Below are 14,277 nucleotides of genomic sequence, written 5' to 3' on the forward strand. Positions count from 1 at the left end.
TCATATTGGACAGTTTTTTGAAAAAAACACACTTTCCCGCCAACTCTATTTTTGAAAAGATTTGAAAACAATGAAGTGTCAAACTCCATGTCAAGCAAACAACGGACAAGGAGCTTTATTCTTTTTCAATACCCTTTCAAATCAATAGTAATTTTTTTTTTTATACATAGGAAGGATGTTGACAAAAATGTACAACTAGCTTAATTGATTTCCATGTCATGCAATTATCATGGATCAATTATTATATTAGAAGAATTTAATCATGCAAACTTTGCTAAATTCTTGAAAATAATTTTGCTTGAATCAACTTTGAAAATATCATCATAATTATTCATGTCATACAAACATTCTTTCTTTAACAAAACGGTCCCATTGTCCTCCCTACGAGTTCAATCTAAAAATAAGACTAAATGAATAGGTAACTAGTCAAAAGAACGCAAAAGTCCAATCACTACTTAAGTTTTCAAACATGCTATATAAACAGGCTTGCTTGGAAACAGATTCAAAACCAAGGGAGACACGTATTGGCTGGGAATTGGAAAGTTTGAAAAAAAAAATAAAAAATCATAACACCCAATCATTAATTCACACCAATCTGTTTCTTGCAATTCTATTTTTTAGCTTGTTCAAGAAGAATTATTCTTGAGTTTTAAATAAAGTGTAATTCGAAGCACTACAATCACCTACCTCAACTTTCTTATTGTATCAAGCAATTAATAACTATCAAATTTTCAACTAGTCCAACTATCTCTTCAAGAGATATAAGTTTCCTTTTATCGTCCAGTAAATTATGGGCAGATTTGCTCAGTTAGAAGCTCGAATATATTTTTCGAGATCTTGTCATTTTTATTTAATTTCTTCAATAACAGAAGCAAAACCTCCATTGTGAGGTACATCTTGAGGATCTTACTCCGTTTGATTCCCATTCCTATAAAAATGAAAATAAAAAATATAGCTGTTGTAGGACTCACACAAGAGAGAAAAAGTCAAATAGGTGGCTTAATGTGATAAATAACGATCATATTTTTCATTTTTTCGGTCAAAGAATAGAATACAATCGGGCCAAAAACATGATTTGAATGACATGATTAAAATTGATTATGTCGTACCATCGATTAAGACCTATACCACACACATCACTCCAAATAACTTTTCTATTTCGTACCCACTCTCACGTGAAAGTATCAGACATTAAAAAAGCAGCCAAAAAGTCTCAATCACAATGCATTATAGTGCCTGAACCACTTACAGTTGTAATTCCACAACAAATTAATACTTGTAAAATGAGGAAAAGAAAACAAAATGATAATGTGAAGTGTGAATTATGATGGCCCTGCACAACCGTGTCTTGAATAACCGAGTCGCATCCGATCCTTGTCAAACTCAAACGTGTAACCTTGTTGCATCAAATTTCCAATCACCGAAAAACCTGAAGAAGGTTTAACGGGCTGCAGTGCCAAGCATTTAACGCCATCCGCCGCATCAATGAAGTAATTCCGAGGTGGTGGTGCAAATAATGAGCCACCACCGAGTTTGAAACTCAGTCTCGGAAGACTCGGTCTTAACTCATTAGACACATTGAAGCATAAATCGAATCCTAGACTCGGCTCAACCGACTTAGGCAGCTTCACAAGCCGATCGACCGTGGCTAGTATGATGCGATAAGCCGGCTCCTTTAAAAATGTCAAAGTTGTTCCTGAGTCTACAACGGTCCCACCGTTGCCCAATTCATCGATGGCCCATACCAAAGGGCTTATATGTAATTTTACATTATTAACAAACACGCTATCGATCCCGATATAGTAAAATGTTGGAGAAAGAGGGTTACTCAGTAGTGGAGTGAAGCTCAGCTTAAACCTTTTGGCGCCCCTGTATTTCGAGCCGCCGATTAAAAGATAGCTTGTTGACGGAGGGGAAAGAGTATAATCCATTAAACAGTAAGAAAACTTGTGCCCAAACTGTCGGCCCAGTTGAGAGAAAAATGATATGGGTCCACGGCCCAAGCCCATGACTCCATTAGCTCCATTAAAGCTTGGGCCCGAAACACTAGGCCCAGAGTTATTAAACCCACACCCGAAAGATAAATACTGAAACTGCACTAATTTACCGGAGCTGGAGTTAAACGTCGTCGTTTCGTGAGAGTAGAATCCTCTGGTTACAGAACCATCGGAGTAGGAATACTCGTAGCGGCACGTGCTGTGGAGTCTAGAGTGGTTGCATGGAACGTGCTCTCTGGGGTGTGGTACGAGCTTACAAGATGAGTCGAAGCAATGGTAAGGCGAAAATGTAGTTGACTGGCGGGGGAAGAAGGTGGCGCGTGAGGAACAATTCTGGCGACAGGCGGAGCAGGTGACCCAGGTGAGGTCACTTCCAGTATCCGTAACGAGGAGTAGACGCTGTGGAGGAGTGCCCAAATGGACGGACACCAGGTACTGACCGGAGCCGAACGATGCGGCGGAGGTGATTGGGAGCTTGGCATGGAAATGCCGATGACGTTGGTGAAGGGCGGAGTAGAGGGCGGAGACGCGGCGGGAATCGGCGAAGAGTGCTTCAGATGGTGCCGGAGGATATGGGTTTTTGCGGAGGAGTGGTAGTTTTAAGTATGCAGAGGGAAGATCTGGCAATGTAGCAGCAACGAGGAAGAAGAAAATTAAAAGACAAGATGATATTGATATGACTGCCATCAATGTTATTGGATGGAGAAACACATGCAACTGCACAATCAAGTACTGTACAGAAATGAAAGAGAGAGAGAGAGAGAGAGAAATTGTGCCAAATCTCAATAATATATATTTCAACGCACGTATGGGCAGGATTTAAGGGAGAACTGGAGAAGTGAGAATTCGCAGAATCTCATCTGATAAATTTATTTAAAATAGTAGTAAAAGTCTCCAGTCTTTCACTCAAATTGCATTTTGATCCTCAATGTTCAAACAAGGGCTATTTCATTTAGGAATGACCAGAGCCCATCCAATGCTCTGTTGGGGATTTTCAAGAGGTGCGAGAAATAGAAAAAGGGACGAAGTTTAAAATATCTCCACGTACTTATTCCATTTACATTTTCATTTTTAAAATAAGATTAAAGTATAAAAATACAAAAATAGAAGTAAAAATTAGATTCAAGTAGAGATCATATTCTTAGTCCTCGCTTGATTCTCTAATGGGGAAGGCAATGTGGGATGGGACAACATTGACGTTTTTTATCATCGTTAATTTCATTTTGTCGAAATAAACAAGATTAATAGTTTGATTAGAGTAGTTGAGAAATGTACGACATAAAAAACTGATATGTTCGAATCTAAATCATATCAATGGACCATTTGATGAACAAATTGGTCAAATTTTTAAGCCTGTTTAATCAAGACCCTTCACAAAAACTAATAATAAGACGTTAAACGAGATTCAAACTCGATTGTTTGGTATTGAGACTTGTCCTCCACATGGGAGTAGTGATGGTTTGGGCTAATAATCACCTGATCTAATAATCTAATTGAGTCATCAATCGGTCAGGTCCGGTCGGATCCGATAATTATTGGTACAGAAGGACAATATAATACTCATTTTTATAATATTAGGGATCTCCTTTGTTATTTTGCATATTTTCAAGGTAAGAGTGATAAAGTTAAGATGCCTTGGTTTAAGCATAGGAATTTGTGCTGTCCCTAGTTGGTTTTGGGTCGGAGAGAGTGGTTTGGTGTGGTCATGATCTAATGATGTTAAGGGACGACATGATAACTTGTCCGATCTCAATTGTTTAGCTTTTTTGTGAGCTTCACAGCTGGCATTTTTTCAGATTTTTGAATTCCTTAATTTTTTTTTATCCACTTCTTCTTTTTCGTCCTCTCTCTCTCTCTCTCTCTCTCTCTCTCTCTCTCTCTCTCTCTATATATATATATAATCAAAAAATGGGGTGAACAAAAAATTGCTTCAATATTCAGTCTGTTTACTTATTTTTTTATTTGATTCCTATATATCTTGCATCTTCCAATCAAATTTCAGAGTTAGGATTTTGGGATAAGAAATAAACTAAACTAAACAAAAAAACACAGAAAATCGAAAACGTGTGGGTTGAAATATGGCTTTCAAATTAAGTTCAGAATTAATGGATGTCGTCAATTTTATTTATTTTTTTAAGCTCTTATTTGATCTCTATTATTTTCAAAATACGTTCTTCTCTTTTTTCTTTTTTTTTTTCAATCACACATTATTCAATAAAATTATATTATATGCAAAATCATATTTTTTTTCCCTAATTTTACAATTACATATATTTCATCAATTTACTATTTCAAAATGTATTTTTAGCTAAAAATGATACTCAAACATTCTCTAAATAACCTTCTAACAATCCTAATTCAAAGGATTGATCAACATAAATACAATTTCATCATTCGTCAGTAGGAATGGACAAAAAAACTGGTACCAATTGAACTGAACGAATTTGCTAAATTTTTTTAGCGGTTTTGATACTTAGAACCTAGATACATCTAATTCTCGTCTTTTGTTATAAATTTGAGAATCAAAACTAAGAATCACACCTTACTCAATTTCTGTTTTTTATATAGAGAGCCAATTTCTTTTCTTTTAAAAAAAAATAAATAAATAAAATTACGGTATAAAAATTTCAATATAACTTAAATCTTAAATGGGCGAAGGTGTTGATTGGGCTACCTCCCTATTCTTGGTTGGCCCAACTTGAGAAACATTGAGCCTGGCTGGGTTGAATCGATTTTATGGGAAATAAAAGGCGTTGTTTGTAAACGCGTTTTTCCTTTCAAATTGCAAGTTCTGTGGACCATATACCTGGCACCTTTGTGATCGTTGGATTGTTGATTTTTTGGTGGTTTGTTAAAAGGCAGCGTGCCTCTTCATTTTCACTCTAATCTTTGAGTGAATGGTTCTAGGGTTTTCTACGTCTTCTCTCTGAGGGTTTTCTAAACTTGTCATGTTCTTGTAATTTTTGAAAGCAATCTCTAATCTGAGTGATGTTAGGATTGTATATGATATATGATCTGTGAGATTGTAGAAACTGAGTTTTTATGTTAAAGAGAGGCGATAGAAATCTGTTATTGAAGAAACGATAGTTTCTTCATACATTCTTGTATCGATTCTTTGTGATTCTTAGTGGATTCGAGCCTAATCTACTTTTGTAGATGCTCAACGGGTGAGTAGGCCTTTGACTGAACATCCGGGCCCTTAGGGGCGAAAAATACTTGTGTTCTTTACGATTCTGTAAATTTTTTATGATTTTGCTATAATCGTTTTTAGAAAAGATTAATCCTGAGACCAACAAGTGGTATCAGAGCAGTTTACGAAGGGTTAGATTTTTTCTTTTAAATTTTTTTTTTTAAAAAAAAAACCTAGATCTTAGTTTTTGGTTAAATCTTAAATCGAGTACATTTTGTGAACATCTTTTACAAGATTTGCCTTCGGTTTAATTTTCTAATGGATATTTTCAACTGCGAACTTTGTGATATTATTTCTGATGATTACTCTGTTTTCTTGTTGTTTCTGAGGCTTCTGAATTTTTTGAGTAATGTTTCAATAAAGATTCGTACTGAGTAACAGTGAGTCAACTCGACTCATTCCAATTCCTGCTGATTTCTTGTGACTCACTACTGAGTCACACTGAGTTGCTGTGACTCGTTGGCTTCTTGTGTGATAACTTGGTTTGTTCAACCGGTTCTGGTATTCTCTTAATTACCTCCTTCATTCTGTAATATAGTTTTTTAATCTTTTTGATCCTTTTTAGTTTCTCAGTTAACTGTTGTTTAGATAATATACTATAAAAGGTTGGTCATTAAGGTAACTGATCTTCTGCTACCTTCCTTTGTCCAAGGTCTCCTGCGAGGACCTGGGAATCTGAGGGGGTAGTGGGTTGAATAGGTCATCACTCCTTAGACCCTCTTTTGAGTATCTTTACATACTATTGTTGAATAACTGCATATTCTTAATATAAGATTCCCATATTGAAATCTTTAGTGCTTATTTTCACTATTTGTACACATAATATCCTGTGTGGTATATATATATAAATATATATAACTTGAATCCCTGGATTTTCTGTGATCTTACTGCACAAAAATTTGAAATAGAAATTTGGAGAGGGATTGGAGATTTTAGTTTATGGCGCCAGAAAATAAGGGCTCTGTTATTACAACAGAGGTGTGCTAGGGCCAATAATGGGGTATGGCCTGCTGAGATGAGTGCCTATAGGAGACAGGAGTTAGATGAGATTGCTTGGAGTTCAATTTTCTTACATCTGTCTGATGGGGTAATAAGAAAAGTTGGGGAAACAACTACTACTCAAGCCTTATGGACCAAACTTGAATCTCTCTACTTGACTAAATCTATGCCCAACAAACGTTATCTCCTTAGGCAATTCTATAACTTTAGATTTGATTCTTCCTTAAGCCCAGAAGATAATTTTGATAAATTCACTAGATTGATTCAAGAACTGAGTGACTGTGAAGAGGAATTATTTGAAAATCAACAAGTTGTTGCTCTATTAAATGCATTAGGTGATAAATACAGAGACTTGAGAAATGCTTTAGAATATGGGAGAACTGACCTTACTGTTGATATTGTGATATCAGCTCTAAGAAATAAAGAGCTTGAACTTAAAACAGAATCTAAAGATTTTAAGTTTGGGGAAGGCTTGAATATAAGAGAGAAAGTAAATTAGAACAAAAAGAATAATCAATGTAACTTTAATTCACACAAGAAGGGAAAGCCTCAATTTCCTAAATTCAGGAATCAAAACAGAAATCAATCAAAACCTAAGTTGCCAGCCAGAAAATGTTATTACTGTGGTAAGACAAGACATCTCATAAAGGACTGTTTTAAGAAAATATCAGACATGAAAGGTAAACCAAATATAGATGGGTCTGCAGCTGTTGTCTGCAATAATGAACCTGATATACAGAGAGTTGTTTTTGTTACAACAACCAAAAGAAACCAAAATGAATGAGTTCTTAACTTTGGGTGTTCTTTCCACATGTGTCCCATTAAAGAATTGTTCACTGATTATACTGACCTGGATAGTGGGGGTCAAGTTCAGATGGAAAATGATATGACCTGTCAAATAAGGGGTATTGGAAACCTTAAGTTGTTACTGGAAAACAACTATATTCTTGAATTGTATCAGATCAGATATGTACCTAATCTTCAAAGAAACTTGATTTCTTTGGGGCAATTGGATGATGAATATGAAATTAGGATTCATAGAGGACAAACTGTAATTAGCCTTAACTGCATAGAAATAATCTCTTTTCCTAAATCAAATGGAATCTTTACACTGCAAGCTAAACCATTAGTTGGAAATAGCTCTGCAATTGTAAAATCACATGACAATAAGACCCTGATTTGGCACAGGAGACTTAGCCATATAAGTGAAAAGAGATTAACAATTTTAAACAAATTAAAATGTTTTGGAAAGGATAATATTGAAAAACTAGAATTTTGTGAAGACTGTGTTATTGGAAAACAAAATAAACTGCCTTTTAAAACCGAAATTCACAAATCAAATTCTATACTAGAGTATTTACATGCTGACCTATGGGGTCCAGCATCTGTAAACACTTTAAGTGGATTTAGATTTTATTTACTAATTGTAGATGATTTTTCAAAAAAAATTTGGACTTTTCTTTTAAAACATCAAAATTTTAAACAATGAAAGCTGATGATTGAAAATTAAAGAAACAAAAGGGTAAAAGCACTTAGAACAGATAATGGTCTTGAATTTTGTAATTTTGAATTTGATCTTCTTCGCAAAGAATCTGGAATCTTGAGGCACAGAACAGTGACACACACTCCTCAGCAAAATGGTATTGCTGAAAGGATGAATAGAACCTTATTGGAAAAGGTTAGCTGTATGTTGCTTAGTTCTGGTCTTCCAAAGATCTTTTGGGGAGAGGCCTTAAAAACCGCCACTTATCTGATAAATAGAATACCTTCAAGTGCTATTGATTTTCAAATCCCTGAACACTTATGGTCTGAAAATTCTCCAGATTACCTGAAATTAAGGGTCTTTGGCTGTGCTGCTTACTCTCATCAAAATGTAGGCAAACTAGAACCTAGATCTCAAAAATGTATTTTTCTAGGTTATGGGGAAGAAACAAAGGGTTATAGATTATGGGAGAGAGAAAAAGGTGGGTTCAGGGTTATCATCAGTAGAAATGTGATTTTTGATGAAAGCAAGTTCCCTTGTAAGATTCTCCCAACACGAAATACAAATATGACCCTTCCTGTTAAAGAAACTGTCCTAGATGGTCCAAAAGATAACTCTAATGAACCTGATAATTTGATTGAGGTGGAGCCTATTCAATCTGAAATAGATCAACCTCAAGATGAGTCTGATGCTGAAAATCAATCTCAGAATACCGCCCTTGAAAATTATCAGTTGACTAGAGACAGAACTAGAAGAAATAGGTTTCCTTCTACAAGAATTAATACAGATGAATTTGTAACATTCTACACTGAACTTGATTATGTTAATTCTGAACCAACAACCTTTGAAGAAGCTAAAAATTGTAAGAAATCCAAACTCTGGCTAAAAGCCATGCAAGAAGAAATGGACTCTTTAACTAAAAATAATATATGGATTCTTGTCAATAGACCCAAAAATCAGAAGGTTGTTGACTGCAAATGGGTTTATAAAATTAAAGAAGGTGAACCTAATCTTGGGGGCATTAGATATAAAGCCAGACTTGTGGCAAAAGGCTTTACACAAAGAGAGGGTATTGACTATAATGAAATTTTTGCACCTGTTGCTAAATACACCTCTATCAGAATCTTACTTGCCTTAACAGCCCACTTCAACTGGGAGTTAGACCAGCTTGATGTTAAGACAGCTTTCCTAAATGGTGACCTTGAAGAAACAATTTATATGAACCAACCAAAAGGTTTTGAACTAAAGACAAAATTCGAACAGGTTTGTTTATTAAAGAAATCTCTATATGGTTTGAAACAGGCACCATGACAATGGTATAAAAAATTTTACTCTTATGTTCAAAATTTGGGATTTCTTAAGAGTAATTTTGACTCCCGTTTCTTCTTCAAAGGTTCAGGTGGACCTGATTCTCTCTATCTATTATTATATGTTGATGATATGCTTATCGCCTGCCATGATAAATCTGAAATTATTTCTGTTAAAGAAAAACTTAAATCTGAATTTGAAATGAAAGATTTAGGACAAGCAAAGAGAATTTTAGGCATGGAAATAAATAGAGATAGAAAGAATTGTGTTCTGTATGTAAATCAAAATACTTACGTGAATAAGATACTTGAGAAGTTTGCTATAACTGAGTGTAAACCTATAACTTTACCCATTGCAAATCACTTCAAACTTTCTAGTGAACAGTTACCTAAAACTGATGAAAAATATGACAGAATGAGTAAGATACCCTATGCAAATGTTGTTGGCTCTATTATGTACCTTATGATATGTACAAGACCTGACCTAGCTCATGGTATAAGCATGCTAAGTAGATTTATGGCAAATCCAGGTGAAACACATTGGTTAGCAATCAAATGGATGTTAAGATATCTAAAGGGCTCAATTGAACTAGGATTAAAATTCCAAAGATGTAATGAAGGCATTATCCTGAAAGGATATACAGATTCTGATTTTGCGGGAGATTTAGATAAAAGAAGATCAACCTCCTCCTATGTGTTTACTCTTTGTGATGGTTGTGTTAGTTGGAAGTCCCAACTACAAAAACTTGTAGCTTTATCTTCCACTGAAGCTGGATATATTGCAGCATGTGATGCCGTTAAAGAAGGTCTGTGGTTAAGGGAGTTATTAAATGAAATTGGTTTCATGAATGAAACAGTTAGAATATGTACTGATAACCAAAGTGCAATTCATTTGAGTAAAAATCCTGTATATCATGATAGGACTAAGCATGTTGACATTAAATTTCATTTTGTTAGAAATATGGTCGAAAATGGATTAATTAACTTGGTTAAAATCCCAACTGAATTTAATCCTTCTGATATTGGTACTAAGGTTTTACCTCTAAACAAGTTCAGAAATTGTCTGAAAATTCTGAACATACTTTGAAGGTAATGAATTCAATTTGATACTTGAATTTTATTGGTTATTTTTGGAAAATCAACTGACTAGTTTTCATTTTCTTTTTACAGGTTTTATAGAGCAAATGAAACAAAAATTAGTCTAAGTTTGAATCCACAAAAAAATACGAAGAATAGATCAGCAAGGTGGAGATTGTTGATTGGGCTGCCTCCCTATTCTTGGTTGGCCCAACTTGAGAAACATTGAGCCTGGCCGGGTTGAATCGATTTTATGGGAAATAAAAGGCGTTGTTTGTAAACGCGTTTTTCCTTTCAAATTGCAAGTTCTGTGGATCATATACCTGGCACCTTTGTGATTGTTGGATTGTTGATTTTTTGGTGGTTTGTTAAAAGGCATCGTGCCTCTTCATTTTCACTCTAATCTCTGAGTGAATGGTTCTAGGGTTTTCTACGTCTTCTCTCTGAGGGTTTTCTAAACTTGTCATGTTCTTGTAATTTCTGAAAGCAATCTCTAATCTGAGTGATGTTAGGGTTGTATATGATATATGACCTGTGAGATTGTAGAAACTGAGTGTTATGTTAAAGAGAGGTGATAGAAATCTGTTATTGAAGAAACGACAGTTTCTTCATACATTCTTGTATCGATTCTTTGTGATTCTTAGTGGATTCGAGCCTAATCTACTTTTGTAGATGCTCAACGGGTGAGTAGGCCTTTGGCTGAACATCCGGGCCCTTAGGGGCGAAAAATACTTGTGTTCTTTACAATTCTGTAAATTTTTTATGATTTTGCTATAATCATTTTTAGAAAAGATTAATCGTGAGACCAACAGAAGGTCATTTATTTTATCCCCAAACTTCCAAATCAAACCATAGATCTTATTTTCTCTTTCTTCACCAAGACACACACCAACACCACTGATGTCGTCTATCGAATGGTTTGCTTCTGCTTCCATTCCACTATTACATATGGAACCACCAATGGTTTCATGACAAAGATTTCAACTTTCATTTGCTATGTAGTTAATTGCATGTAGACGTGATACACTTACATAGATTTTAACTTTCAAGATATGCATTACTATTACTGTTATTGTTATTGTTGTTGTTGTTATTTATTTATTTATTTAATGGTCTTAAAATAATTAAAAAAATGAAACATCCTTTTTCGTTGATACGGACTTATATTTGTAGAGTTGAAACTTAATATCGTCACTTTGATACACTTCACTCCTTTTTAGAACTTTAGTCATTACAACCTCATCCATACACAATATGTTTCATTGTACCATCTATCATCAACATCCCATTTTTGATACTTCGACAAGCATGGCATTTTTCCCGTTGGCTCGAAATTTGTCCCATATATAGGAATTTTGTCAAATCGGTATTCCTTAGTTAACTTGTTATTGAAACATCAACCAGATAATACCTTATCGTTTGCTCATTAATTTCAAAAATGAGAGTCTCTACAAAGGGTCATATGTGAAATTGATTTGAGTGTACAACTTTGTTCAGATCCCGTTAGATATTTAGATTTATTGTCATCTATACAATAGTGAAGCAATAAATATAATTTGAATAATTCTTCAAAAGAAGAATTCAATATCAGTAGTTACCATACATAGCCTTACCATAGAGAGATCATTTGAGATGCAATACAGGGCTAAGTAATTTTTACAAATTAGATCAACAAAGAAGACCGTGGGCCAATTGTGAGACCAATCCACCACACTCAATATTTTGGACAATTGGGTTTTTATTTAAATAATGATCATCTTTGCACATTAATTCAATTAACATGCAATTTTAATTATTTATGCATATTAAACCAATTAAAAATTTAATTTTAAATTGAAATTAAATGACGAGCACCCAGTCAGAATGCATGACATACATAGTTTTTTGAATCATGTCATTTCCTAATTCGATATGAGTGACATATTCATTCGAAATTATCAAAAAGATAAATAAAGGACGACAAATAAAAAATAAAATCAAATTGTGGGCAATTCCTAACACAAAATAAAATATAGATACTCTTATTGGGCCCGACAAAATATCTTCAATTTGATCCAATTATCTGTAATGGATATTATTCTTTCGGCTTCAAGTGATCTGCTAATTAATGGGCCCATCAGCAAAAAATATAGTGGAACTCACACGGAATGCTACTTTTAAAGTTTGCATTTCATAAACCATATTTCAAAATTCAAATTATAATTAAGATTTAACATTGTATTAAATAAATATATTACTAAATAAATCAATCCACCCCAAATCATTCTCTCTCTCTCTCTCTTCCCCATTTAGACCTCTTCTTCGATGATAAACTACCCACCTCGGTGTCACTTTGAAAGCCCTACGATGATGATGTCGCCACAGCGGAAGGAGTGCCTCTACAAGTGGTTGCATTTGTGATGTTGGTTTATTAGTTGGTGTTTGATTGTGTGAGATTTTGATGTTGTTTTTGATGTGTGGGAAAATTCAATGGCTGTATGTGGTTTTTATTGGTGGCGATGGTGATAGATCTTTGTTGTTGGGGTAGGTTTTGTTGGATCTAATGGTGGACTTGTTGGTGGTGGATCTAGCGGTGACAGTGATGGTGTTGTAGTTGTAAATGGTGGGTGTTGGTTTGTTTGATATAGTGGTGCTGTTGCCAATATTAGTGGTGGTGCGACTGGAGGTAGTGATGATCCCAAATTATTTGGTTGATTGTGATTAATAAATTGGTTAATGTGTGATCTATAAAATAATAGATAAATTGCGACCAATAAATAATATATGACTTATGAAATTTGTGATTTGTGATCAAGAAATAATTTATAATCAATTAATTCAATAATTTGTGATTAAATTGTATAAAATTGTGAATTTAATATATTTAATTAATAAAATAAATATTTAATAAATTATTTTATAAATAAAAAAAATCTGATTTTTAAAATTTTAAAATATGTCATACTCAATCTCTTATATATGAATTTTGCCCCTAAAATATTTCAAGTCCAAAATCCAACTCTTGGTCCAATGCTCCGACCCATTCTTACATACCAAATTTGACAATTCAAGACCTCAAAGCCTCATCACATGAATCTAACCCTTGCAGATGATGTTATCACTATTACCTACAAGTAACACCCAAAGATGCTGCCATGGGTTGCCTTGTGGCCCATCAACACTTGATCATTGCTATTACAGCAGTACCAGTCGATATTGCTTGACAACATCAATCGAATTACCTAGCTGTATAGTGCAGTAGGGTAAGCCATTCGACTCAAGTGGAGTACAAAGCGCCATCGATGTATGTACCAATGCAAACAGAATGAGGATGCACATGCAATAAACAACTACCTAAAGAAGTAAACAAACAAATGAGATTCATGTACCAATCAATAACTCAAGTGACAAAGCACAGGTCTTCACCAAAAATACCTAATCAGTTAGGTAAAGAGACGCTTTTACCTTTAAGAGTATCGTGATCTATTTCAGATTTTTTTAGATCATTTTTTCATCCAAATCTGTCTAGTGGGTGAACAATTCTTAGACAACTGTGTTACCAACTTGGTCAATCAACTCACTTGATTAGTAAGGAATCCAACCCGATCAACAAACTCCTGATTTTTATTCATATGGAAGCTCTTGTTTCTATGTTTGTTCAGGAATTGATGATACCTAGGGCGTACGTATCCTAACTCACCACAGTGAAAGCATGTAGGGATAAACCTATGTTCAATGTTGTGTGATCGCTGACATATATTCCTACATCGACAGGTCCTACATTGTCTGGTAGATCTCTCTCCTACAGGTCTCGTATTCTTAGGTTCTAGGTTAGGCACATGTTTAGGATGGTCAGTAGCGAAGATAAAAGTGGTCTTTGAAGTACTTGCAATACTCTCTTTAAAATCTAGACCTCCTCTATTACCAGCCAACTTGCTCATTCCTAGGATGTTATCTAACCACTGAAAAGTCAAGTAGTTGAGACTTAGAATATTCTAGATCGCTCATGAGGTTCTTAACCTGGATTTTCGAAGTCTCATTTTCAGCGGTCAGCTCACTTACTTTTTTAGAAGACTTTTGAAGCTCACCAGTGATATTCCTAACCTAGGTATCTAAAGATTAATTAATCGATTTAACCGATTTCAATACACTCAGGGTTGAGGTAGATTCATGAAGGTCAGCTACATGTTTGTCTCTCTGAAGCTCAAGTTCCTTGACCTTAGCACACAAGGCTTTATTTTTAGT

General features: G+C 34.7%; 1 protein-coding gene across 1 annotated transcript; it reads right to left on the bottom strand.

The window, feature by feature from the left end:
• Window positions 1-1,207: 1,207 nt before the first annotated feature.
• LOC111396273 (aspartic proteinase NANA, chloroplast-like) lies at window positions 1,208-2,805 on the bottom strand. The gene has a single exon (XM_023022657.1). The coding sequence runs from the start codon at window positions 2,682-2,684 to the stop codon at window positions 1,323-1,325; it is 1,362 nt and encodes a 453-aa protein (XP_022878425.1). The 5' UTR covers window positions 2,685-2,805; the 3' UTR covers window positions 1,208-1,322.
• Between the last annotated feature and the right edge of the window lie 11,472 nt (window positions 2,806-14,277).

The sequence above is a fragment of the Olea europaea genome, chromosome 6 (assembly GCF_002742605.1).
Source record: "Olea europaea var. sylvestris chromosome 6, O_europaea_v1, whole genome shotgun sequence".
In the NCBI taxonomy this organism is placed as follows: Eukaryota; Viridiplantae; Streptophyta; class Magnoliopsida; order Lamiales; family Oleaceae; genus Olea; species Olea europaea.

Excerpts from the sequence above, each read along its gene's own strand:
- LOC111396273 (XM_023022657.1), bottom strand. The coding sequence starts at position 2,684 with ATGGCAGTCATATCAATATCATCTTGTCTTTTAATTTTCTTCTTCCTC.